At 34.1% G+C, this 27,240-nt stretch overlaps 2 protein-coding genes and 1 long non-coding RNA gene across 3 annotated transcripts; 1 reads left to right on the forward strand and 2 right to left on the reverse strand.

Annotated features, from left to right (window-relative positions):
* The first annotated feature begins 1,835 nt into the window (after positions 1–1,835).
* LOC112769763 (uncharacterized) lies at positions 1,836–3,224 on the forward strand. The gene is made up of 3 exons (XM_025814232.1): positions 1,836–2,057; positions 2,162–2,899; positions 3,024–3,224. Exons 1-3 carry the CDS (start codon positions 1,836–1,838, stop codon positions 3,222–3,224), a joined length of 1,161 nt encoding a protein of 386 aa, XP_025670017.1.
* A 1,954-nt stretch (positions 3,225–5,178) lies between these two features.
* Positions 5,179–5,736, reverse strand: LOC140181304 (uncharacterized). The gene has a single exon (XM_072224840.1). The coding sequence runs from the start codon at positions 5,734–5,736 to the stop codon at positions 5,179–5,181; it is 558 nt and encodes a 185-aa protein (XP_072080941.1).
* A 19,979-nt stretch (positions 5,737–25,715) lies between these two features.
* LOC112772909 (uncharacterized) lies at positions 25,716–26,651 on the reverse strand. Its single transcript, XR_011876632.1, has 4 exons — positions 26,528–26,651; positions 26,303–26,437; positions 25,891–26,167; positions 25,716–25,805 (listed from the first exon to the last, which is right to left on the reverse strand). It is a non-coding gene; the product is annotated as an uncharacterized lncRNA (long non-coding RNA).
* Positions 26,652–27,240: the final 589 nt, after the last annotated feature.

Raw genomic sequence — 27,240 nt, forward strand, 5'->3', positions numbered from 1 at the left:
TCAACGTCTCTCTTCCCCTGGGTCTTACTCTTGCCACTCTCTTCGTCAAGCTCTCTTACCTCGCTCACACCACTCTCTCCCTCAAGTTCAGTCGTCGCCGCCAGTTGGTCAGCTTTCTTCACTCTCACCGTCTCACACCCAGCCGCGGAAGAAGCAGCAGGTCCCGAGACTCTCTATCTCGTCATCTTCTTGTACTCAGAAGCACGCCTTCCCTGCGCAAGTCATCGCCGACAGCAGAGGTAGCAGGTCTCGGTGGGCGGGTCTTCATTCGTCGTCTTACTTTGAGCCTCGCCGTCAGCTTCCTACGCGCAACCCGATTTGGTCAGTTCCAATTAATTTTTCCTTTCTTTTTGTTTTAGTTGTGTTGCTGTAATTCATCAATGTACTTTGATGATGTCGTTGAAAGTTAAATTTGTTGCTGATATTTGTTTCTGAAACCTTTGAATTTGTTGCTGTTCTGAAATGATCACTTAAATATGTTCATTGCTGAAGTAATTTGTTACTGATTGAACTTGAATGCACTTTGATTTTGTTGTTGAAAGTCGAATATGTTGTTGAAATTTGTTACTAGAACTTTGAATTGGTTGCTATTCCAAAATGATTACTTAAATTTGTTCATTGCTGAAAGAATTTGTTACGGATTGAACTTGAATGCAATTTGATTTTGTTGTTGAAGGTTGAATTTTCGTTGAAAGTTGAATGTGTTGCTAAAATTTGTTACTGGAACCTTGAATTTGTTGGTGTTCTGAAATGAAATGATCACTTAAATTTACTTTCTCTCTAACTGAATTCTTTACTGATTGAACTTAAGTTTTTTGTTGTCTTGCTTCATATTGTCATGAATTTTAAGTTTCTCTTTTCTTACTGTTATGGTAGTTCTGTTAATCTGTTAGGTTCTTATTGTATTAAAAGATATAATTGATATTTAGTTTATTAAACCCGATATATCTCCATATTTTTTAACCTCATGATTTGAAGTTCTTGACATGAGATTAATGATACCCAATTGTTTTTGGTGTTTCTAATGCTTCAAATTGTTTATTACAATTTCCTTCAAGCTTTGTATATTATCTTTTATGATTTATATCTTTATTTTCAAATTGAAAGGGTTATTTATATTATCTTTGCATGAGATTAAGTTTGTTACTTTATGACTTGTAGAAGGGGTTATTTAATGTGAATGTGAATAAAAATATATTAATTAAATTTAAGGAAAAAATACACAAGACTATGTCATTTATATACACGTTAAACATTGGTATTACAACTAAAATGAAATCTTAGTCCAGATAATCATGGCGCCTTATAGGAGTTGGATGTCACGAAGGCAAGATTGCCCTGGTCATCTAAGCGAGGAATTTAAGAAAGGTGTTGTGGAATTCGTAGATTTTGTAGAAAGAAACCTGACATTCATTGATAGTTTAGGTCGCATTCTTTGTCCATCCACAAAATGTAAGAACAGGATTAGGGATGAAATATTTTGGGTCAAAAAGCATTTGTGTGATCGTGGGTTTATGGAGAGGTACACAAACTGGACTGCTCATGGTGAGGAAAGATGTGTTGAACAGGATGCAACAAATGTTACCCAAGAACATGAAGAAGAGAATACAAATCCATATGTAGACATGGTTATTGATGCTGCAGGTGATAACTTAAATGTAATGGAAGGTTTAGAAGAGGATCCAAATCCATCAGCGTCGAAGTTTTATAAGTTGCTGAGGAGTGCTGACGAACCTTTCTGGGATGGCTGCACCAAGCATACAATATTGTCAGCTGTAACCCAGCTAGTGAACTTGAAATCAGAATTCAACATGAGTGAGAGCTGTTATAATTGAATGGTTGCCATAATCAAGAGCATGCTCCCAGAATCAGAGAAGTTGCCAGAAGATTTCTACCGGTCAAAGACAATGATTCAAGAATTGGGATTAGGATATGAGAAAATTGATGCTTGTTCTAATCACTACATGCTATATTATAAAGAAACAAGTGATAAGACTAGTTATGTAGCCTGCACAATGTGTGGACACCCACGATTTAAGCCAAAGGCAGGGGATACAGTTAATACCAGTAGGGATGTGCCATACTCAATATTGAGATATTTTCCTATTACTCCAAGGCTTCAACGTTTGTTTAGTCTAAAACTACTGCGCAATATATAAAGTGGCATGTGGATGGAGTACACCACGATGAATCGGTTATCACACATCCGGCTGATGCTGATGCTTGGAAACAATTTGATGCCACCCATGAACTATTTGCCCAAGAATCTAGAAATGTTAGGCTTGGACTTTGCACTGATGGTTTTAATCCATTTTCTGGCTCGAAGACTCCATACTCATGTTTGCCTGTATTTGTCACACCTTACAATCTTCCTCAAAGTATGTGCATGAGAAGAGAATACATATTCCTCAGTCTTTTGATCCCTAGACCGATGTCTCCCGAAAAAAGATTAGATGTTTATCTTAGACCATTGATTAACGAGTTAAAAGTTTTGTGGGACAATGGTGTTACTACTTACGATGCATGGCAAAAGAAAAATTTTAACATGAAGGCAGCATTATTGTGGACTATAAACGATTTTCCAGCTTATGGAATGTTGCCTGGTTGGAGCACTCACGGTCGACTTTCTTGTCCAATTTTTATGAAGAACATTAAATCTTTTCTACTACAACACAGCGCTAAACCCTGCTGGTTTGATTGTTATCAACAGCACTTGCCTGTTGGTCATGCATTTCGTCGTGATCGGTACTCTTTTAAAAAGTCAACCGTGGAAAACTCTTTTCCACCGAAACGAATGAGTGGAGTTGACATCTTAAACGAGTTGGACAAACTCGAGGAAGCTAACTTTAGGGCTAATTCGAGAGGAAAAAAAGGTGACTTTGGTACCATTCATAATTGGGTGAGAAAAAGTATATTTTCGGAGTTGCCTTATTGGTCAACTAATTTGATAAGACATAATTTAGACATAATGCATATTGAAAAATATTTTTGACAATATCTTTAACACTGTTATGAACGTAAAGGGCAAGACAAAAGACAACGCGAATGCAAGAGAAGATTTGAAGCTAATATGCAAACGCCCTAACTTGGAGTTGGTATTTGAGAATGGAAATTATGAAAAACCAAAAGCCACATATGTCTTAGATTCTCAACAAAGGAAGATAGTATGTAAGTGGATAAAGCAATTAAAATTTCCTGATGGTTATGCATCAAATATTTCATGATGTGTTAATCTAGCGGATGGGAAGATATATGGATGAAGAGTTACGACAGTCATGTTTTCATTGAAAGACTAAGGTTTCTGCTCATACATCGGTTCGAGCTATAAAGGGCCGGGTTGGCCGACCTCTTAGAAGGTTGGCCCATGACCGACCTCTTAGAAGGTTGGCCCATTACGACCTCTTTTCAAAGAGATCGGCCAAATCACCATAGGAGCCCAAAGCAGGCCCAAACGAAGGAACACAACCCAATCTAAAGGCAGCCAAAGCCCAGAAAGATAAAGGCGGTTCCCCTTAAAGATAAGATGACTTCGCTCAAAGATAAGATAAGATAACTATCTTATCTCCAGAAAGGTCACTCCACACTACTATAAATACACTGGAGCACCCAAGTATAACTCATACTCTGATTCTACTAAAAACCTGTTTAATACCCTTGCTAACTTAAGCATCGGAGTCCCTTGCAGGTACCACCACCCTCCGGTGACAAAGGATCAGCAGCATTGCCAGTTCAACAAGTCGAACACGACAGCTCCGGCCATCACCCACAAGTCGGACACGTCATCTCCAACCAACATAGAAGATCTCGTCCGAGATCGACCTACAGTTTCAGATAACCCTCGGAACAGTTTCCATTATTGAAACGGTTTGTAAGCTAGAAAAAAAATTTTTCGCCAGCTTTCATTAATGTGATGGAGCATTTAGTTATCCACATCCCCTATGAAGCTAAGGTTGGAGGACCTATGCAGTATCGATGGATGTATCCATTTGAAAGGTGTATGCTAATACTTTAGTGATGGATTTATGACTATCTATTCGGTAGCTAAAAATTTTTCCGATGAATTAGCGACTACTGTGTTTGCCTCACTGATCTGCGACTTGTAATTAGCGAGGAAAGCATTAGTTGCTAGGTGGTAGCTAATCCATCACAAATTATATTTTGCGTCAGATTAGCAATGATTTTACGACTCTTATTGTGGTAGCTAATCGGCCATATTCTTGTAGTGACTTCCACCATCGAGGGCACAATGTAAAAGCTGTCATAACTAATAATCTGAACATTGCATCTCTCCTTCCATGCCAAAGCAAGGCCACCAGCAACTCCTGATGGAACCATAATGAACCAATCTTTGAAACCGCAAGATTTAAGCTTTGCTTCCACTTGTCGAGGTTGGTTTTTGGTTTCGCAGAGAAAAACAACCTCGGGAGAATGGGATTTACAAATCCCTTTTAAATTGTGGATTGTCAAGAGTTTCCCCAAACCCCGACAATTCCAAACGAGTAGCTTCATGGCTCCATGGGTGCCATTTGAAGGCTGGCACCCTCCACCATCATAGCATCATTAGAGTACTCCTCAAGACATATTTTCTTCATATTTTCAACATTCTCCTTACCTCCACTCCTCCGCTTACTTCTTGCGAAAGACTCACGTGCCAAAATTTTTAATTTATGGCTCCTTCCTCCTTGTTTTACTTTTGTATTGGTGGCAGCAACTTGATTTGAAATGTTCATTGGAGAGGATATAGCAATTAATGTCTTAGGGAGAGATATATCAGCCGTGGCACTCTCTATTTCATCCGAATCCCCCATTGTTTCCTTCCTCAAGCTTAAATCTCGTTTTTCCTTCAATTTTTTCTGGTTACCCTGCATGCTTAGACTAGAGAAGCTATCGAGTAGCCATGACGGAGGAGGCTTCTTCCTCGGCTATGATTGTGTCTTATCTGCACTGGATTTATTTGCATTACCAGCTTCTCCTTTCCTTCCAATCGTCTGCCTACCTAGTCTGCCCTTACCCATTCTCCAATTCTATCTTCCTTGAGTCTGTTCTGGGCTGTATCCTCAATAAAAATTTGGCAGGTTTTTGAATCTTGTCCCAAATGAGCACAGTAGGTATAGAAAACACCGATTCTTTCATATCTGATTCCTATCTCCGTTAGTTTTTGCTCAGGATCAACTAGTTTCAGGCAGTCCTTAATCTTTTTTCTCCATTGATTTCCACTCTAGCCTTCAGAATACGCGCCTCTCTACCTTTAATTTCAAAAAGATCAACTTCACTGATTGCACCTATACTCCCTCCAAGTTTTCGGCCTACCTCCAACATTTTAAATTGCTCATGCAGACCCCAAAATTGAGACCATACAGAGAAGGTAGAGATCACATTGCATTTAGGTTCACCAAATTGGTTCCATCTACGGACATGCAGAATGTAGTTTTTAAATAGCCAAGGAGCGCCTTGTTCTATCCGAATAACATCAGTTTCTAGATCAAAGAAGAGTTGAAACTGGTTAGTGGCGTTTTCAACAACTCTAAAACCTTTAGGTTTGTTCCATATGGCATAGAGGGCATTCTCTATAGTACCAATGGAGAAAGGGCGGTCAGCAAATATTCTACCCGAGAGACTTTTGTGGCATGCGTGAATACCTTTAGAAATATCCTCATTAGCCAAAACGATCAAGTCATCGTCATCACTTTCACTATCATGTCGATGAGGGTGTTGGGTCTTTCTTTGGGTACTCATTGTAAAAACACGAAGACTTTGGATGAAATTAGAATATAGATAAGATAATAGATTTAGATGAGAATGAATGGGGTGGAAGAAAGGAAGAAAAGTTATATATGTTGGGTGAAATTGATTAAAAAAAGAAGGAAGAACTCTAATAGAGCGCTATAGAAACCCTAGCAGAGCACATTAGGAACCCTATTAGGAGAGCATTGGATATAAAGATCATTGTGTATGTAATTTATGCAAATATTAATCGATCCAAAAGAAAATTTATATTTGACCAAGTCATATGTACACATTAATAATATTTGAATAATAAAAAATTAAGAGTATGTACAATTTTTTTGTTAATAAAGCAATATACTCTGAACTTACCGATGGTGTTAATATTGTTTTATTACCATAAAAGAATTCAATTTTTTTGAATAATTAATGCAACACGCATATCCCAAATTAAAAAAAAAGGGGCTCAAGTCTACATGGTAAAAGAGCTTGGCTTCATGAGTTTGGATAATTTAATGTCGCTATATTTGCATTGAACACGTATTGTTCTGTTTTTGTCCTTTTTTAAGGTTTGGAATTCATGATAAACATGAATCACTTCTGGTTTGTACTGTACGTGATTAATGATAAGAAAATTTCCATTTTGTATATATCATTGTCTATGACATGAATATTTATTCTAGATAAAAATACATGATATATGGTATGAATATTAATTTATGATTAATTTTTAAGAATTATTGTGACTTTTTTGCTGTTTGAATTTTTTTTGTTGTGGATTTAATTTTTGTGTTAAACAAAGAAATTAATAATTAATAAATAGATTTATAAGATTATGAAATTATTATATATTGTGTCTTATTGTTTTATTTTATTTTTTTGTGCTATATAAGCATTTTGGATTTGTTGCATAAGAAAATTAGTAACAATTTTTGAATCATATTATACTCATATATTTTATAAGGTTTAGTTTTGAAATAAGTTGATTGAACATTATGCTATTAAAGTAGCCTTTTCTGTGAAAACAGATTTATTTTGGAACATTAAAAATATGGTGATATATAATTCATGTGAATATTGGTCGGCCAATATGGTGAATATTGTTACATATGTATATCAATGATATTTATATATTTAGGTAGTTAGTTAAGAATAAATTGATGTTTATTATTTATGCAAACAATAATCGGCCCAAAGAAAGTTTGTTGTTTGGCCAAATAATAAAATTGAACCTTATGTTTATTTTCTATTTAATTATGCAACCACTAATCGACCCAAAAGAAAGTTGGTGTTTGGCCAATTAATAGAAAATATATGCGATAATAAATAAGTATAATTCTCAAGTTTTATATGAACAATGAGTCAATGTAAAGATAGGCTTATTGTTTGACAGAATTTTGTTGAGACTATTTGGTAAACCGCACTAAATAAATTTATGTGTGCATAATTTAAGCGAGTACAGATCGGCCCAAAGAAAGTTCTGTACTTGGCCAAATTACATATGCATTTGTGGTAATAAATATATGATACTTATTTGGTTCCATGTGAACAATAAGTTTATCCAAAGACAGACTTATTGTTTGACAATTTATTATCAATGTTTGATTACCGTATTAGAAATATCACTTACAAATTAATATCTCTATCCAAAAACTAAATATTAATGTTGTACTGGATATTTGTGATAGACCCACCATTATATGAATTTTATTTATATAATATGTAGCTTATGTAAATATATTATTTTGTTTTAAAATTATATCTGCCAATGTTAGTCTATTTTTTTAAATAATTTTTTTTTTCAATTAGAAAAAGAAAGATTTTATGTCATTGGTAACCTATATTTCGTCAAATTAATTATTATCTCATATGACATTTTGAGATAAATGTAATTGATGACTTATATCAGTTCAGTGGGAATAAATATATTTTTTATTATTCTTGTATTTCAGCGGTATGCAAAATTGTAAATAATGTTATATACTCAACTCTAAAGGAGACAAATATTGTCTCATTAGGTGTCTCAAAAAGTTATAAAACTCAAAAGTGCATAAATTTTATTATGTTTCAACAGTAATCTAATAGATAACAAATTTGTACACTTACAATTATTTGTGTACTTTATTAGTATCTTTGGCATAGTAGACAAATAAGTCTTGTTAGAGCAAAATATTATATGTTCACACATATGAAGTTAGAAACTAAAGTTAAAGATAATTTGGTATTTAGATTCTGATTTTGTTGGATGTCAAGGCAATTTTGATCCATTGCATGTATATTCATATATTTATTGAAAGCGTTCTTTGAAAAGGTATTAAAAAGACACTTATTACTCTTTCTATTAAAGTAATTCAATATAAAACACCTTTTGAAGGCATCTATTTTGGTGATTATGAATACTTGTCACAAATTATAAAAAATAAATTTGAAAGACCACATGAGTTATTTTGTGATAATGTATTAGTAGTCTAATATTTTAAATTTTTGTTAAACAAGAGAGTTTAGAGTATTTAAGTGTCTTGTGAACAACTTAGCACAAACTCCACAAATGCATGTATATTTGGTTAGTAAAAAATAAACACTTAAGGTCTTTTATGTGAATACTATTCATATGAATGTCATATCATTTTATGATATATTATTTCAGTAGGAGTATGCATTTAGATGTTCATATTATTTAGACAAATTTACGAATAGAGATATTTCTGCAGAAATAAAGTATTTAGTTTTGTTTTCACTCTGGCTCATAATTTCATAAAGTTATTAAAGTTGGACCAGTTGAAAATAAGCATGCATGAGATCATTTTCGTGTGTGATTTCTGAATTTTCTTATCCAAATTTGATCTATGTCGTTGAGTATATTAATTAGTATGGTGATCATCGTGGTTTCATCGTGACACTAATGTGATAAAAGCTGCGATAATTCCATAACTAATATATGAGACAGACCAGATTGTTAAAGTAATAAGGAAAATAGCATTCAGAGGCACACATAAAATTTATAAGATGTGATTATCTTAAAAAAGAACATATGTATAGCCTAAGTAAGAGATTTTTGGAAAATTATTTAATTTTCTAATGAGTTTCTAGGCAATACATATATTAATTATAATCACAAATTATGTTATTTTAAATTAAATGAATTATATAACATTGATCTTATTTATTGTTATATATGATAAATTGAATAAGTCAAATTGATTTGAAATTAAATGAGAATAAAATTAGATATTTTTTATTTGGGCTTTAAGGTTTAATGAGTGACATGCTCAAATATAATAACAGGCCTGCTACACATACAAGCCTTTTTGAGTTACAAGTTTTACAAGTTGGCCCAAACCTAACAAAAATGACGCACACCACACTCACCACACTCGAACGTAAAAACCACGTGCCTTACTCAAACGTTTCGTTTTTCCAAAGCGCGCTCATAATGAAAAACTCTTCCTCTTCTTCCTCAATCAATACCCTCGAGATTCAAGCCAAGTTCGAAACAAAACAAAGCTCTGAAGAAATCGTCCAACTTCTGGCGAAAAGTAGAAGAAATCAAGAAGGAATCATTCAAATCTCTATAAAAAATACAAAAAAAAAAAAAACGAACAAACATTATACAAGGTACTGTTTTACTGTTCTTCTAGGTTTTTCACATTTCTATTTTTTATTTCGAAATCGAAGCACTATATCGTCAGTATTTCTCTCTCTGTTTGACTGTTCTTGGTTTAGATCTCATATTACTGTTCTGATGAAACTGTTCTTAGTTTACATTATTTTACGTACTTCTAGTGAATGCTTTAATGTGTGTTTTGATCTATTTTGGTACATATTTTTTGTGCATATTTACATGTTTTTAAGTAGGTTTGTGCATGTTTATATGAAAGACTCTTCCTCTTCTAAATGATTTTTGGGTGTATATGGCAGATTGTTGGGTGTATATGGCAGATTTTTGGGTGTATATGTCGGACTTGGAATGCGACTGTTGCTTCTAGTGGCATTTTGAACTTAAATATCTTTCTGAACTCATATAATGTCATGTAATCCAAGAAAATGTAGAGGTGTATAGGACTGATATATATATATATATATATATATATATATATATTAACATTATTGAAGTCTCACTGGTACTGTTCTAATTGTGCTTGACCTTATAATGTCATTTTATATATGTTTGGTTGAGTTGGATATTATTTTGAACTCATTTAATTTCGTTTAATTGAAAGAATAAAATATTTATAGGACTGGATTTGGGTGTATGTGGCTGATATTTGGGTGTATCTGACTGATATTTGGGTGTATTTTTTCATCTATTGACAGTATCTCTTTTTCATTGCAGTAAAAATGGCAACCAAGAACCAAGGTGAAAAAAATACAATGTAAGCACAAATATATGCCTTAGAACAAATCAATCCTAATACAAATATATGTTATTTAAATGACTCTAATTTTGGTTTTTTTTTTTACAGCAAACCAAAGACTTGAAGTATGCCACCAGATTACTGAGTGAAAAATTTGAAAATATGAGCGAGGCAAAGAAAGCAATTGTTCGGGAATTAGGTTTTGGTGGACTGATGCACATCCCGCCATTGAGGGTGCATCACAAACTATTAAAGGAGTTGGGTAACTCCTTTAAATTAGGGAAAAACACACTCGAAACAAGCTATGGGAATTAGGTTTTGGTGGACTGATGCACATCCCGCCATTGAGGGTGCATCACAAACTATTAAAGGAGTTGGCTAACTCCTTTAAATTAGGAAAAAACACACTCGAAACAAGCTACGGTTCCTTTAAAGTTAAACCCAGCACAATAGGGGCTGCGCTTGGCCTCAATGCATCAGGTAACTGATTACAGAAAACCTCTATACTTCCATTCTTCATAATATCTTATTCTGCTATCATGTAATCAAGAAATAAATATAGGTGTATATGAGTGATATTTGGGTGTATATGAGTGATCTTTGGGTGTATTTCAAGTGATTTGCAGTGTAAATTGTTTTTGTATGAGATCTATTTCCTAAGAAAGTCAGTTATAAGAAACTTTCTGAAGAGAACAAACAAATTTTTAGAAGATTCCAGGGAAAGACTCTAAAGAATCTAACCGATGAGATGATGAGTATTGGTGTTGAAAATGAACAAGATCGCCTGATGTTCAAGAGGATTTTCATCCTCTATATACAGATGGCGTTCTTATTGCCAACAACAATAAACAAAATCTCTCTTGTGTACCTAGCTCCAATTTTTAAGATGGACAAAATAAAGGAGGGCAACTGGGGGGCCCATGTGCTGAATTTCATCATCAAGGGCATAACTAATTACAATCTGAAAAAGAAAAAATAATCGACAGTTACCTCTTTGCTTGGTGATAGTCTATTTCCATCTGTCAAAAAACAAAGATAAGAAAGGAGAATAAAGACCTGGACGACCCTAGGTTACCAACTGAAATAGAGAGCAGTTGGTTGAAAGGATGAGAGTAGAAATAGATGGATATATGGTAAGTGAACAGAGTACCTTGGGTGTATTTTATTTACGTAGATGCTGTAAACTAACATTTCTACTGTTTCAGGGAATCGTAAAGATGGTAGAAACAAAAAAGAAATTGAAACAAATGAAGGAAAAAGAAAAGAAAGAAAAAAAAGAAAAAAAACAAAAAAAAGAAGGCAAGTTCATCATCATCTGAGAATGATACATCTGAAACTGAAGTTGATTCTTCCTCTGAGTCTAAGTCTGAAGAAGACTCAAAGGAACTAAAAGGGAAACAACCCACCAGAATGAAGCTAAATAAATTCGTTGTAAGTTGTTTCTGTGTTTTGTATTTTAATATTTGGGTGTATTTTTATTCAATATAAGGTGTAGTTTGTGCTCCTTTGGGTGTATTCTTTATTAAATTTATTCTTATATTTTGCTTTGTTTTTTTGTTTTTAGGGATATGTAATTTCGAGAATGAGGGTATATGCTGGGGGCACCACTCAGGAAAAGGATAATGCAATTGAACCACCATACATTAATATCTAAGGCTAAAAGATAAGGTATAAATCTTTCACTCTGAAAATTAATCTTTCCTATATTAATTTGCTAATTTATTTTTTGTTTTTCAGCTATGATTGCGCTATTTATGTAATGAAATGGCTTGAAATAATTCAGCCTGAAAACATTAAAAGGGGAAAGTATGAGTGGGACAATTGGACTCAGGTAATTGTGTTTAAAACTATATAACTCTCTATTACTTTACTAAATTAACATAGTTGATTAAAAAGAATATTCTTTTAAACTATAGGAGGAGGTGGACCACTTTAGAGTAGAATTTGCTTCCTGAATTCTATTCCATGAAATGAATCAAGACAGAGCTGAAGCCATTAGGGGAAGTGATACAGTAAATATTGTCCAAGCCATCCTTACTGTTGTTGAGTCCATATTGTCAGATAGATTCTTATGATATTGACAGTGATTAATCTAAGTGTTATGTATTGTTGGAATAGTTTGAACACTTGTTGCAAAATTTTGCAAATATAATCCAGTTTTATTATAAATTTTTTTTCCATAATTAAATTGTCTCTGCTGTATTCAAAAGCTCTATATTACAGGTTCTAAAAAATGAAGGAAAACAACCCCAAACCTTCTATACACCCAAAAAGTTGAATTTTACACCAAAATAATTTCAATATACACCCAAAATCCTATCCCCTGATGCTGGATCCCTAAAACTCTAAACCCTAAAACCCTAAACCATAAAACCCTACACCCTAAAACCCTAAAACCATAAACCCTAAACCCTAAAACCCTAAACCCTAAAACCCTAAACGCTAAGCCCTAAACCTTAAAACCCTAAACCATAAACCCTAAACCCTAAAAACTAAACAAAACACTAATTTCTAACATAAACAGCAGCATCTCAAAAAATATAAAAAAAATTGATTTCTACACCCAAAAATTTGAATTTTACACCGAAATAATTTCACTGTACACCCAAAATTCTATCCCCTGATGCTGGATCCCCAAACCCTAAAACTCTAAACCCTAAATCCTAAAACTCTAAACCCTAAACCCTAAAACCCTAAACCCTAAACCCCTAAACCCTAAACCCTAAATCCTAAACCCTAATCATAAACCCTAAACCATAAACCCTAACCCTTAAACCATAAAAACTTAAACAAAACAATAATTTCTAACATTAAACAGTAGAATCTGAAAAATATAAAAGTAAAATGTCAAACACAAGAAAATTCAAAAATAAACCCAAAAAACTGAGCGTTACACCCCTGTCCTGTTACTATACACCCAAAAAACTATCCCCTGCTGTTGGTTCCTTGAACTGATAATTCATAGCATGTCCGTGATATTGGCTGGAATTTGGTTGCACCACTGATGTAGAATCAAAAAGGTTTAACTGAAAATAATAAACTCACATATTAGCAAAAATATTAACAAGAAAATTAAACTCAATCACCACCTATTTAAAGAACATCACTTTTACCTCGTTTAGAGCTTTCGATTTCTTCTTCTTTGAGGCATTTACAATCTATTTGTCCAACTTTGAACCTAACCTATTTTTTGGACGTCCTCTTGGTCTAACCCTTGAGGGCTTTGAAGCTCGTTAACGGATTCCAATTTGGCATCTTCGTGAGATAACGAACATGTCCCCTTCCTTTTGGCTTTCAGTTCTTCCATTTCAACCATGACGTTATCGTAGGCACGGTGCAGAATGGCAATCAGCTCCTCAGATTCTGATGTAAATTTGTATATATTTTGTGAATGAAACACCAATTCGTCAAATCTCTTGCTTCTTGGCTCCAACAGTGGCTTGTCGTGGCTGCTCTTGATGTGTGTGTGTGTCACCTCTTTACCTTCTTGCTTTATCGTTCCAATATATATCTCGGTGACACTTGGGTTGCTCGTTCAATGCTTAACACGCTTAGAGCGTGACGACACAATATCCCTCGTGACTCGAATAATAAGCACTGGCATTTCACTTGGGCTGCTACTGAGTCATAAGTAACCGCAAACTTGTTGAATATTGAGCTGGAAACTTGTTCTCCAACTTCGTATACTGAATAGCCTAGAGTGGAGTTCGTTAATCTTGTGATGCAAGTCGCCTTCCCTCTGAATTGTGCTTGGACTTCCCTAAACTTTTGGTGAGTGTACACATGTTGAAACTGAGCTTCTATGGAGGATTTTGTTGCACATGGTATGACAGTGTAAAAATCTGCAGCATCGGATTCTCTCTCTCTTTGCTCCCTACTTCCGAGGCAATTATCGTATTGTTTGACAAATTGGATAAGTGAACTGTTCCGGATATTGAACTTGTTAAAAAATGAATGCATACTCTCGCTCCTTTGTGTGCTTCTCATCTCGGCCCAGAAGTGGTGATCCTGATAAATTGGAACCCATATATGACGGTCTTCGTAAAGATCTACATAATACACCCAAATCAAACTATATTACACCCAAAAACATGCAATTTACACTTCTGCTGCAGATTTTAAACATTATTACATGAAAGCCACTTGTTGTCCACAAGACCATACTTCAGCAGAAAATCATTCCAATTCCTATCAAATGAGTCTTTGCTATAAGAATTCCAAACAACTTGGCTCATTTCTTGTTCCATTTCTGCGTGTCCCTTGTAGCCGTTTAATTTGCTTGGAATCTTCTTCGTGATGTGCCAAATACACCAACGGTGAATTATTGTAGGTATACAAGCCTCTATAGCCCTTTTCATTGACGCGCATTGATCGGTAAGTATCCCTTTCGGAGCATTTCCTCCCATGCAACGAAGCCAACATTGAAATAACCATTTGAATGATTTAATATCTTCGTTTTTTATCAAAGCGCATCCAAGAAGTGTTGACTGACCGTGGTGATTCACCCGACAAAATAATCACAAACCAGATTATACCTAAAATAGATTACGACAAAACAGAAATAAAATCAACAAAATACACCCAAATAATGATCCTATACACCCAAAAACCTCCAATATACACCTCTACAACAGATTCATAAAACAACATTAATTCAGCATCATAAACCAGAACAACATGTTACCTGTTTGTATTGTAGGTGGTGTCAAATGAAATAACATCTCTGAAATACTCAAAGACAGCTCTGCTCCTTGCATCGGCCCAAAAAGCAAGCTTAATCGACTGATCGTCCTCGAGTTCGAGCTTAAAAAAGAAATTCTGATTCTTCTCTTTCATTATTAATAAGTATTTCCTGAATTCTTTTGCATCTTCTTGTTCCGAAACATTCCGCACTTCTCTTGTGATGTAATTCCTCACGTCTTTTTCGATAAAATTTTACTCGCGATGACCCCCGGTTGCCGCAACGAATGATTGGTAAGTTTTGCTTGGTCTGATACCGGCTTCCTCGTTATTCTCTATTGTACGACGAATGGACATGCTTAGTTCCCTGTGCTGTTTGAGCACCTCTGCTTGAGTTGGACAGCAAGGATGTGAATGATGCAACACGACCTTCGAAATGATCCAAGCACCAACATCCTTCAATGTGTGTATATAAATTCTTGCAGGACAATTTAAACCAGCTGTGGGATTTGTCTTCTCGGTCAGAGATATTTTAGATTTTCATTTTTCATCTCTGCTACATGTAATCAATTGATTCTTAATCTCGTTTCCCTTCTTATTTGTGCTCCGAACTCTTGTAGAAAAACCTACAGCCTTCGCATAGTCGTTGTAAAATTTTGTAGCATCTTCAAGGGTGTTAAAAGTCATTCCAACCTTGGGAATAAACTGATCATCAACATCACAGAAGGGCTGCAAAATGCACCATGTTAAAAACAAGGATATACTATACAGTTTCTGCACGTCATAAAAAAATAACAATTCCACTAAAATACACCCAAATATTCCTGATCTACACCCGAGCGACAACAATTCAACTAAAATAATAAGAAAAGCCATAAACTGGAAATACATCCAAACTTCCCTAAAATACACCCAAATAGTTCTGATCTACACCCGAACGTCTGATATAAAATGTACAAAATTAATCAAAACTAGTACATTAGATTCAATTCACAGTCAATGTTCACGCATTAATTTCACAGTCAATGTTCACGCATTATTCAGCTAGACAATCATAAACGACTAACTGCATCAAATTCATATTCAATAATTAATTGAAACTAAATCACATCTCAGGAACTTCATTCGATTCGAATTCAAAATCCACTTCTCCCTGGTTCAGATGACAATCTGAAGTTGAATCATCCATTATCTTCAAAACGATTTCAAAGCTTGATTTCAGAAACCATGAAAATCGAGAAAAATGAAGCAAGAAAACAGAGAGAGAAACGCACATAAATGACGAAGGAGAAACCAGTGAGAAACGGACGTAAACAACGAATGAAAAGGCAAAGAGAAACGCACGAACGAGATCGAACAAAGAAGGCAGGAAATTCGAAAAAGGAAACAAAATTCTTTGAAAAAAGAAAGTTATATATTCGCACGTTAATTGATTTAAAAGTCTGTTAAGGAGGCGCGTGAAATACACATGCTACAAGACGCGCGTTTGAGGGTAAAGGACTTGTAAGACTTATAAGCGTTAATCGCTTGTACGCAGAGATTATTCTATATAAATAATGACTTTAGGGTTTTGGTTCCCCAACATATTAAAGTTGCCTCCGTAATTTTTTTTTCTATTACAAGAATTATGATTTATCCTTATTAAAAATATAAAAGGCTTTAATTCAAAAAGATTAAAGAACTAAATTTTTCTAATTATTTTTATGAGTATAAATATATTTTTATAATATAATATATATTTTTAATAATTTAATATAAATGATCTAAATTAATAAAAATTATTTATTCTAACAGATGTGTTAATGAGGATGCTGGATTCCATTATAAGTGGAATATAAAGTTTTACCCCGGTTAAAGAAATAAAAGTTTATCTTATAAAGATGTAGACACCTTAAATAATATAATATTAGTTTGCAAGCAAGTATAATACTTTTTCGATTAATTCTATCTAAAAATGCAATATTGAGGTCATAATTTTTATATTGTTTTTATTGTATGAAATGCATTCAGATTTTTTTTTCTACTAGTATAATTTTTAGGATTTAAAAAATAAATTAATTAATCAGGTTAGACAATTTAACGGACTAATTCGATTCTTTTTGGATTAAATTAGGTAAGACCTATTTAGTCTTTTATTTTTATATTTATTTCAGGCGGATTAGGAATGGCAACGGATTTTCATCAGAGCGGGAACATGCCCCGTTCCCTGCTCCCGTTTTCATTATCTGTACCTATTTCCGCGACGAGTAACGGGGACTCCATATCCGCTGGGGATCTAGGTATCTGCGGATATCTGTGGATTTTTTAAAAACGAAAAAATTTTAGAAAAATTGATAATATAATCAAAACACGCAGAACAAAGACAGTAATAACAACAAATCCATATAGGCACTGATAATAGCAAACCATAGAAATTATTTTGACAACAGAATCAAAATACACAGAACAGAGGATAACAGCAAATACACAGAAGATAAAATTAACAAATGCTTCAACGTAAATGAAAATTACAAAAGCTGACTTAACGGAAGGAGGAGGAGCCAATAGTGGAGGCTAACGATGGCAATGAAGAACGACAAAGATGATGACCTTCACTGCTGCGACGAAGATGGCGACAGCGACCCTCCCTACTGCGACGAAGACAGTGTTGAAAGAACTCTCTCTGCTGCGACGAAGACGACGTTGAGAGAACCCTCCCTGCTGCAGTGGTACGATGAAGATGGCGTTGAGAGAACCCTCACTTCTATGACAAAGACAGCGACGGCGTGACGCTCCTGTCGCGGGAAGACGACAATTGCATGATGCTCCTGACGCGTGAAGATGGCGACGATGTTCCATCTGCGACGGTGAGTGGGTTTAGGGGTAGTGCAACAGTGAGGGGGTTTCTTCGGGGGCGGCGGCCAGCAGTGAAAAATTGAAGAGAGGTGGGTGTGGTGGTCTTGGAGTCTGAAAAGAAAAGGGGCTAGGCTAGGATTTCATGTTTGAAGAAAGTGTGATGTGAGACATCGAAGCTTAGGGTTACGTTGAGTGAAACTAATATATATATAATATGACATTTTGATAATTTTCAATATCGGAGATATACGGGTCTCTACGGGGCGGGGATCTCTATCTCTATTCCCGCCCCGTTTATTACGGGTCTTCGTCTCCGTCTTCTGCGAAAAATTATTTTTTCTAAATTTATTCTCCGGCGAGTAATTTTTTGCAGATACCTGGCCCCACCAAAAAAGATTGCCATGCCTAAACGGATTGACGAACCAATTTAGCTATTTTAACAACTCTCTGCATAATCTAAATTCATATAGTTGAAGTATATAGTAGTGATTTCATTTTCCCTTTCAATTGTTTGACTCTTATGTAATGTACCAAATAATACTATACTACTATACTTTTGCTTAGTAATAATGACCGTTGTTTCTTCGTATTACAAAAAATGCACAATAATCCCAAAAAGAAAAAAAAAAAATTGGCACGGATGGAAAGACTCATTTGATTTAAATCTCTATCATGGATGCACATGTGCATCCCCTAACTAACATTGTCAAACCAAATATGCTTTCTTTTTGGCAGGCATATATATTAATTTTCATGCAACTAACTCAAAAAACGTTCAAAAGAGCCCAAAATTCAGCTAAGTAATCCGCATTTTAGATTGTGTCTTAGAGATAAACGTGTACATCACAATATAGATTGTAAATGCCAATTTGTATAATTAAAAAAAGGTGAATTTTATGATGTAGAATGTACTTTTTTTCTATACATATAGAAATTAGGTGAAAGTTTTTAAAAATGGACATCAGTTGTACTGTTCTCTATGTCTAATCAAGTCTTAGTCTCTTAGTTTATCAATAGGATAGTTTGCAGTAATTTATCTCTTTATATTAAATATTAATTGAGATTAATTTTTGAATAAAAATGTTAATTAGGTGGGTTAGATTTTTTTGTAACAGGCCAATTAAAAATTGGACCATACTTTAATTTAGGCCAAAATAATTATTTTAGATCCCTTAATATACTGTATAATTGTTCACCAACAAAAAAAATACGGTATAACTCTTTTAGGTTTTTTAACATAAATAAATTAATAAAGACAAAAATATAAATAAATAAATAAATTAACAGAGCATTATTTTCAGAAAACAATGAAAATCAAATTAAATACCAACATACAATCTCGTTTTTTCTTATTGATTTATGAAAAACATAAGTTTGGCCACACCAATTTTGGTACAAATTTGAGAAAATTATTTAAATTTAAATGAATAGTATGACCATACTTTTACTTCATTATATTTTAACCCTTACAATTATTATGTTTACACACTAAACATGTATGTATAGTTGTTTTATATGAAAATCAAATGTTAAAATATTTTATTTTAGTTTCTAAATGAATATTTTTTATCGTACGATTTTATGTTTTTTAAAAAATCTAAAATAATATTTAAAAATTTAAATAATTATAACATATATAATGTTTATAATATAAGAAAAAAAGTACAACAAGAGAAGTTTTATCCAGAAATAAAGTCACATCGTGATTTATTTTTTAAAATCAGATTTTTATTGTTCTTAATATTTTATTTTATTTTGTCTTTGATTAAAATAATCAAAGGTGACTATTGATATTTTTTTCTTTCTTTGGTCACGGACAATTAATAAAGTTATAAATAACAACCTATAATAATTAATCAATAGCAATGAAAAGCAGAGACTTATTTAAGTCCAAATTTAAGTATGGTCCAAATTTTTAATTGGCTTGTTACAAAAGAATTTAATCTGCCTAATTAACACTTCCATTCAAAAATTAATTTCAGTTAATACTTAATATAAAGAGACAAATCACTATAAAGTACAAATTATTCTATTGATAAGTTAAGAGACTACAAGACGTGATTAAATATAAAGTACAGTATAACAGGTGTCTATTTTTAAAAATTTTCACCTAAATTCTATATGTGTGTAGAAAAAAGTTACATTTTACACTATAGAATTCACCTAAAAAAAATATGATTTACGATTTTATAAATTATAATTTTTTTTAAATTAAAAAATTGAAATCATGACTCATGATTTTTGATTTAAAATTATAATTCACGATTTCGAATGATTTTTTTAAATTTTTATCTTATTTAAAATCGCTATTCACGGTTTTATTTTATCTCATATTATTATTTTTTACATCAAAATATTATAATAATAACGAAAATCACCCATAATATTTCAATATAAAAAAAGATTAGTCATAAAATTTGGACTAACTTAAAACTTTGTCTCTAGTTGAAAATTATAGAAAAGAAATGAGTGACAAGAAAATATTAATTGAAAGTTAGGATAATAATAATAATAATAATAATAATAATAATAATAATAATAATAATATGTGGTGAATAAAGAAGGGTTTAGAAATAAATTGGATATGGCAACATTGATGATGGATTTGGTGGTTGATAGGCAATACAAAGTGAATAGAGGCAGCTGTCCAAGGAAAGGGACCTGACTTGTGAAACTAACCATATATATATATATATATATATATATATATAGAGAGAGAGAGAGAGAGAGAGAGAGAGAGAGAGAGAGAGAGAGAGAGAGAGAGAGAGAGAGAGAGAAGCACATGGCCTTAAGAGCTTAACACAATATATAGCAGTAATTACATTCTACTTTATTGCAACAAATTAAATATATGGATATTATGTATCCTCTCTCTCTCTCTCTGCCTTGTTTAAAGCATGCACATGCATGTATATGCCATTGTACCTGCTATATTTATATGTATTTTCTCTCCCAATTAATTAAATTTGTGGACTGCACTATTTGCACAATTTTGATCTCTAGCACATTTAATTAATATAAGTTTTATAAATATTCATTTTTTTATTTTTTAAAACTTTATATAAATATTATTACTGAAATATATATTAAATATGTTCTAACAATAGTTTGAATAAATTTTTATTTTACTTATAAGTTCATGTTTAGGGTTTGAATAAATATTGTCATTATTATTATTAGTTATTTATTTTATTTAATTATAATAGTGTTTTCATTATTTGGTCAGCGAATTGAACCAGAAATATCCTTACTCTTTTATTAGCAAAGTATAATGATGTCTTGATTTTAGTTTGTTTATGCTAGGAGAAAGAACATAGTCGGATGAAACATTTGCCAAATTAAAAGAGTAGGGTTAATAACTTAATATACAAATAATTAATTGCACAAAACATGATGTGGGAATTTTAGCTGGCAGCAGGATCCATGAGTATTAGGTCTCTATCTACGTCTTGGAGTTAAGGTATTAGTTAATTAATAAATTCGTTGAGATCAGAAAGAGTCAAAAAACAACAATAAAAGTTAACCACAAATTGATGTACGTAGAAATTGTTTTATTTAAACTACCAGATAAAAATATATGAATAAATATATCTAACAAAACTATCTCTCTAAAATATATCTAAGTTAGTTAGTGACAACTAGAGTTAGTTGGTCAATTAGGGATTCAGTTTTGGCTTAACCCTTTCAAGATTTTAGGTAACTGAAAAAAAAATATATATTTTTTTTTTGGTGACTAAAATATATATATATATATATATATATATATATATATATAAAAGGTCTATTATATGTGAATATAGTCGGTATAAAATATACATGAATATCAATTTACTTCATCTTCAAAAAATTATATTTCACAAATTCTATTTTCGGCTTTCTCTTTCTCACACTCTCACATAGTCTTTAGATACTGAAATATGTATACATAAAGGTCTATTGTGCGTGAAATAATCGATATCAAATATAATGAATATCAATTTATTTCATTTTCAAAAGATTACATTTTACAAACTCTATTTTTAACGCGCGCGCGCTCTCTTAGTCACACGCCTCAATCTCTTTCTCTCTCTCACTCTCACACACGCACAAAATTTATCACAAACTAATTTTTTTTTTTTTTGGTAGTGATAGGTCTTTTAATTTTTTATTTATTTGTCTTATATCGTTATTTTTTTTATCGAAAAAGCTCTGCAGGACTTGTATGCTTTACAAGTTCATTAAACAATAAAACTAAAATACGCGCTGCTCCACATACGTTGATTACACGCGCTATATAAGATCCCGCGTATATCTAACTACCAAATTTAAAATATTTGTTTCCTTCTTCGTTTTCGTTATTTTGAGATTTGGTTGTTCTTCTTCTCGCGCGTCTTCCCTCCTTCATCTCCATCGTTCTTTTTCTCTCATTTTCTCACTGGTATGTTCTTCGTTTACGTTATCTTTTTCTCTCTCTGCAACTCGAGCTTCGTTTTCTATTTTGATTTGTTATTTTCTGAAATCAAAGTTTGAACTCGTTTTGAAGATAATGGATCATTCAACCTCAGATTGTCAGCTGAATACAGGCGAAGTGGATTATGATTTTGAATCTAACGAAGTTCCTGAGGTTTGATTTACATAGGATTAGTATGAATTTTCTTTCAGTAATTTGTATAGCATTGTGTAGTTGAAAAATTGCTGAACATTAACTGTGAAACTAACACGTTAACATGAATCTGTCGATTCAATGTATTAGTTGTGATTAATTATCTGGAATTTGTAGCAGACGCTCGGGTGTAGATCAATTCCATTTTGGGTGTATTTTTGCTAGAAGTGTGGGTGTATTTACACTTTACTGGTTTTTTGTTATTTTAATTGAGTTGTTGTTGTTCAGGTGTATTATATCAGACATGATTGAGTGTGTTTTTAGTTGTTGACATGGTGTATTCTGCAGCCTGTGTATTTACAGTTTATGGCTTTAAAGGTCATTCTGTAGTTGAGTTGTTGCGGTTCGGGTGTATCATATTAGGCATGATTGGGTGTATTTGAATCATATCTATGGGTGTATATTCACAGTTCTGACACGGTGTATTGTGCAGCCTCTCTCGGTTGTTGATGACGAGCTTGTTCCGAAGGTTGCAATGACCTTTACCACCCTTGAAGATGCTGGAAAATTTTACAGGAACTACGCCAAGGTTGCAGGTTTCTCTACAAGAGTTCGATGCACAAATAGGAAGGGAAACGAGATTAAGAATCAACTTATTACATGTAGCAGAGAGGGAAAATGGAAATCTAAAATATCTCCGACCAAGAAGACCAATCCGACAGCAGGTTTAAACTGTCCAGCAAGAATTTATATACACACATTGAAGGATGTCGGTGCTTGGATCATTTCAAAGGTTGTGCTGGATCATTCACACCCCTGCTGTCCAAGTAAAGCAGAGATGCTCAAACAGCACAGGGAACTAAGCATGTCCATTCGTCGTACGATAGAGAATAACGAGGAGGCCGGTATCAGACCAAGCAAAACCTACCAATCATTTGTTGCGGCTGCCGGGAGTCACCGCGAGTTAAATTTTATCGAAAAGGACGTGAGGAATTACATTACCAGGGAAGTGCGGAATGTTTCCGAACAAGAAGATGCAAAGGAATTCGGGAAATATTTGTTGAGAATGAAAGAGAAGAATCCGAATTTCTTTTTTGAGCTCGAACTCGAGGAGGATCAATTGATTAAGCTGGCTTTTTGGGCCGATGCAAGAAGCAGAGCTGCCTTTGAGTATTTCGGAGACGTCATTTCATTCGACACCACCTACAATACAAACAGGTAACTAACTGCCCCTCTTTATGATGCTAAATTAATTTATTTTTACGAATCCGCAGCAGAGGTGTATATTGGCTGTTTCATTGGGTGTATACGAAGCATTTGTTGGGGTGTACCTAATGATTTTGCATTCTGGACTATGGTAATTTGTTTCAGGTATAATTTGGTCTGTGGTTCTTTTGTCGGGGTGAATCACCACGGTCAGTCAACACTTCTCGGATGCTCTTTGATGAAGAACGAAGAAATTGAATCATTCAAATGGTTATTTCAATGCTGGCTTCGTTGCATGGGAGGAAACGCTCCGAAAAGGTTTCTAACCGATCAGTGTGCATCAATGAAAAGGGCTTTAGAGGCTTGTATGCCAACAACAGTTCACCGTTGGTGTATTTGGCACATCATGAAGAAGATTCCAAGCAAATTAAACGGGTACAAGGGACATGCCGATATTGAACAAGAAATGAGCCAAGTTGTTTGGAACTCTCACAGCAAAGACTCATTCGATAGGAATTGGAATGATTTTCTGCTGAATTTTGGTCTTGCGGACAACAAGTGGCTTTCAGGTAATGTCTTTTTAAAATCTGCAGCAGAGGTGTAAATTGCATGTTCCCTCGGGTGTATTTACAGTCTGTGTTTGGGTGTATTATGCAGATCTGTACGAACACCGTCACATATGGGTTCCTATCTATCTGGATCACCACTTCTGGGCAGGGATGAGAAGCACACAAAGGAGCGAGAGCATGCATTCATTTTTTAACAAGTATATCACCCGGAACAGCTCGCTTATTCAGTTCGTCAAACAATACGATAATTGCCTCGGAAGCAGGGAGCAAGCAGAGAGAGAATCAGATGCTGCAGATTTTCATACGGTCATACCGTGTGCAACCAAATCCTCCATTGAAGCTCAGTTTCAAGATGCGTACACTCATGCAAAGTTTAGGGAAGTCCAAGCGCAATTCAGAGGAAAGGCGAATTGCATCACCAGATTAAAGAATTCCGCTCTAGGCTATTCAGTATACGAAGTCGGAGAACAAGTTTCCAGCTCAATATTCAACAAGTTCGTGGTTACTTACGACTCAGTTGCAGCCGAGGTAAAATGCCAATGCTTATTATTCGAGTCGAGAGGGATACTGTGCCGTCACGCACTAAGCGTGTTAAGCTTCGAACAAGTAAGCCAAGTGTCCCCTAGATATATACTGGAACGATGGAGCAAGAAGGTAAAGAGGCGACACACACACATCAAGAGCAGCCACGACGAGCCACTGATGGAGCCAAGAAGCAAGAGGTTCGACCAATTGGTTTTTCGTTCGCAAAATATTTGCGAATTTGCATCCGAATCGGAGGAGCTGACTGTAATTCTGCACCGTGCGTACGATAACGTCATGGTCGAGATGGAATCATTAAAAGCCAAAAGGAAGGGGACGTCTTCTTTATCCCATGAAGACGCCAACTTGGAATCCGTTAACGAGCTTCAAAGCCCGCCAAGGATTCGAACAAGAGGACGTCCAAAAAATAGGCTAGGTTCAAAGCTGGACAAACAGATTGCAAATGCCACAAAGAAGAAGAAGACGAAAGTTTTAAGCGAGGTAAAAGTAATGTTCTTTAAATTTGTGGCGATTGAGTTTATTTTTCTCGTTAATAGTTTAGCTAATGTGTGAGTGTTATATTTAGATAAACCTGTTTGATGCTGCATCAGTGGTGCATTCAAATTCCAGCCAATATCAAGGACACGTTATGAATTATCAGTTCAGGGTACCAGCAGCAGGGGATAACTCTTTGGGTGTATAGTTTTAGAGAATATGGATGTAAAAGCACTGTTCTTTTGGGTGTATTTGTGTTCATTGACAATTTACATATAGATACATATATAGATACATATAGAACAAAAGCTGTAAAAATTCGCAGGTTATGGGTGTATATTTGATTTGATATTTTTCTTCATATTTTAGTACTTGTAATTCAACATTTTGAATACAACACAGACAGTTTGGGTGTATATTTTATGCAATCTTGGGTGTATTATTAGACCTGCGTTGGGTGTAACAGTTTATAATTTCGTTTATATATGCCTTGATTTTTTCCTTCATATTTTACCACCTGTAATACAGCTTTTGAATACAGCACAGACAGTTTAACAGCACAGATAGTTTAACTATGGAAAAAAATATACATGGAATAGAAGTTGTTGATAAATGGCAAATATTTACATCATTTGTTCAATTTACAAACTACCCACAGTTGGATTATGCAGTTTCTATATCAGCAGAATTTATCTGACAAAACGGACTCAATAATACAGAGGATGGCTTCGACAGCCTTATAGCACTACTCTCTCTAATTGCCCGATCTCTCTTTTTATTCATCTCACTGAATAGTATCCGGGAAGCATACTCCACTCTATAGTGGTCCACCTCCTCCTACAATTAAAAAGTATATTCTGTTTAAACAGCAACATTAATTTAGTAAAGTAATACAGAGTTATATAGTTCTAAAGATAGTTACCTGTTTCCAATTATCCCATTTATACTTCCCATTTTTAATGTTTTCTGGCTCAATTAACTCAAGCCACTTCATAACGTAGATAGCGCAGTCATAGCTGAAAACGAAGAAAATAGATTACAAATCTCATTTAGGAAAGTTTAATGTTCAGAGTCACAAATTTATACCTTGTTTTTTGGCCTGATATTTTAACATATGATGCTTTAATTTCCTTCTCCTTCTCGTCTTTCTGCAGAGGTTCCCCGCCGGCATATGCTCTCAATCTTGAAAATACATATCCCTTAAATACCAAAACAAATCAGTAATACACCCGAATGAATGCACAAGATACACCCAACTGAATGGACAACATACACCCAACACAACTAACGAAATAGACTTATCTATTAAAGTAAAGAAGACAGAGGCAACTTACAGTGAATTTATTAATCTGCTTTCTCTCTTCTCTTGGAGCTTTTTTGTGTAGCGGGTCAAGTATATGACATTTCCGCTTCGTTGTATTTATCAACCATAACCACCAATGCCCCGAGTGGCAAACAGGTGCAAAAATCTGAAGGATTGCCACATTTCAACAGTGCGTTATTTTATTTGGCATATAAGTAAATAAGCGTACTAACAAATTTAGCAAACGAAAACTTACATATGGATGCGAAGTTAATTTTTTTCTATCTATGAAGGGAATAAAACTCGGGTAGTCTTCCACCCTGAATTCCTTATTCATTTTCGGTGATATGAATTCCCCCTCTGGGTGATCCGAAAGTGCCATGCTCTGCAAGAATTGCGAAACAAGAAATGAAATACTGAAAATACACAACTTACACCCAATCAAACGTAAAAAATACACCCAATTCAATACAGAAAATACACCCAAAGTTCGTAGAAGTAACACTTACCACATTATCGGGGGGGAGACAGTATATTTGTTCTTGAAACCTCTCTTCATTTTTCTGGTTGAGGATGAGGCAGATGACAGATACAATCTAGAAATATATGCCAAAATCAATTTTACATTAATAAATATTGCAGTTGACTTTGGTGTAAAAACATTAATGTTATTCTAATATTACCTGAGATTCTATATCACTTTTTGCCTGGAGGGATGCAAGGTGCATTCTCATCAAAATGTATTCATCTTGGGCAATGAGAGTGCACATCTCCTCATACTCGTTAGTATTGCCATCTGCGTCTTCCTTCAGTCTCGTCCCCCAGATGTAGCACCTTTATTTCATATCATCTGTAATCTGATTTATTGCCCCAGGAGTTTCAAACTTCGCAGAACTTTCTTCCCTAGTCTCCCTCTGAATTTGTGGACTTTTGTTTTTTCCCTTCGCCGCACTGCTTGCTATTTTTTGG

This window comes from Arachis hypogaea, chromosome 18, assembly GCF_003086295.3.
Source record: "Arachis hypogaea cultivar Tifrunner chromosome 18, arahy.Tifrunner.gnm2.J5K5, whole genome shotgun sequence".
In the NCBI taxonomy this organism is placed as follows: domain Eukaryota; kingdom Viridiplantae; phylum Streptophyta; class Magnoliopsida; order Fabales; family Fabaceae; genus Arachis; species Arachis hypogaea.

Coding starts and splice junctions, on each gene's coding strand:
- LOC112769763 (XM_025814232.1), top strand. CDS start 1,836: ATGGTTGCCATAATCAAGAGCATGCTCCCAGAATCAGAGAAGTTGCCA. Junction 2,058..2,161: donor AGCCAAAGGCAGGGGATACA/GTTAATACCAGT, acceptor CAATATATAAAG/TGGCATGTGGATGGAGTACA. Junction 2,900..3,023: donor TTGGTACCATTCATAATTGG/GTGAGAAAAAGT, acceptor ATGAACGTAAAG/GGCAAGACAAAAGACAACGC.
- LOC140181304 (XM_072224840.1), bottom strand. CDS start 5,736: ATGAGTACCCAAAGAAAGACCCAACACCCTCATCGACATGATAGTGAA.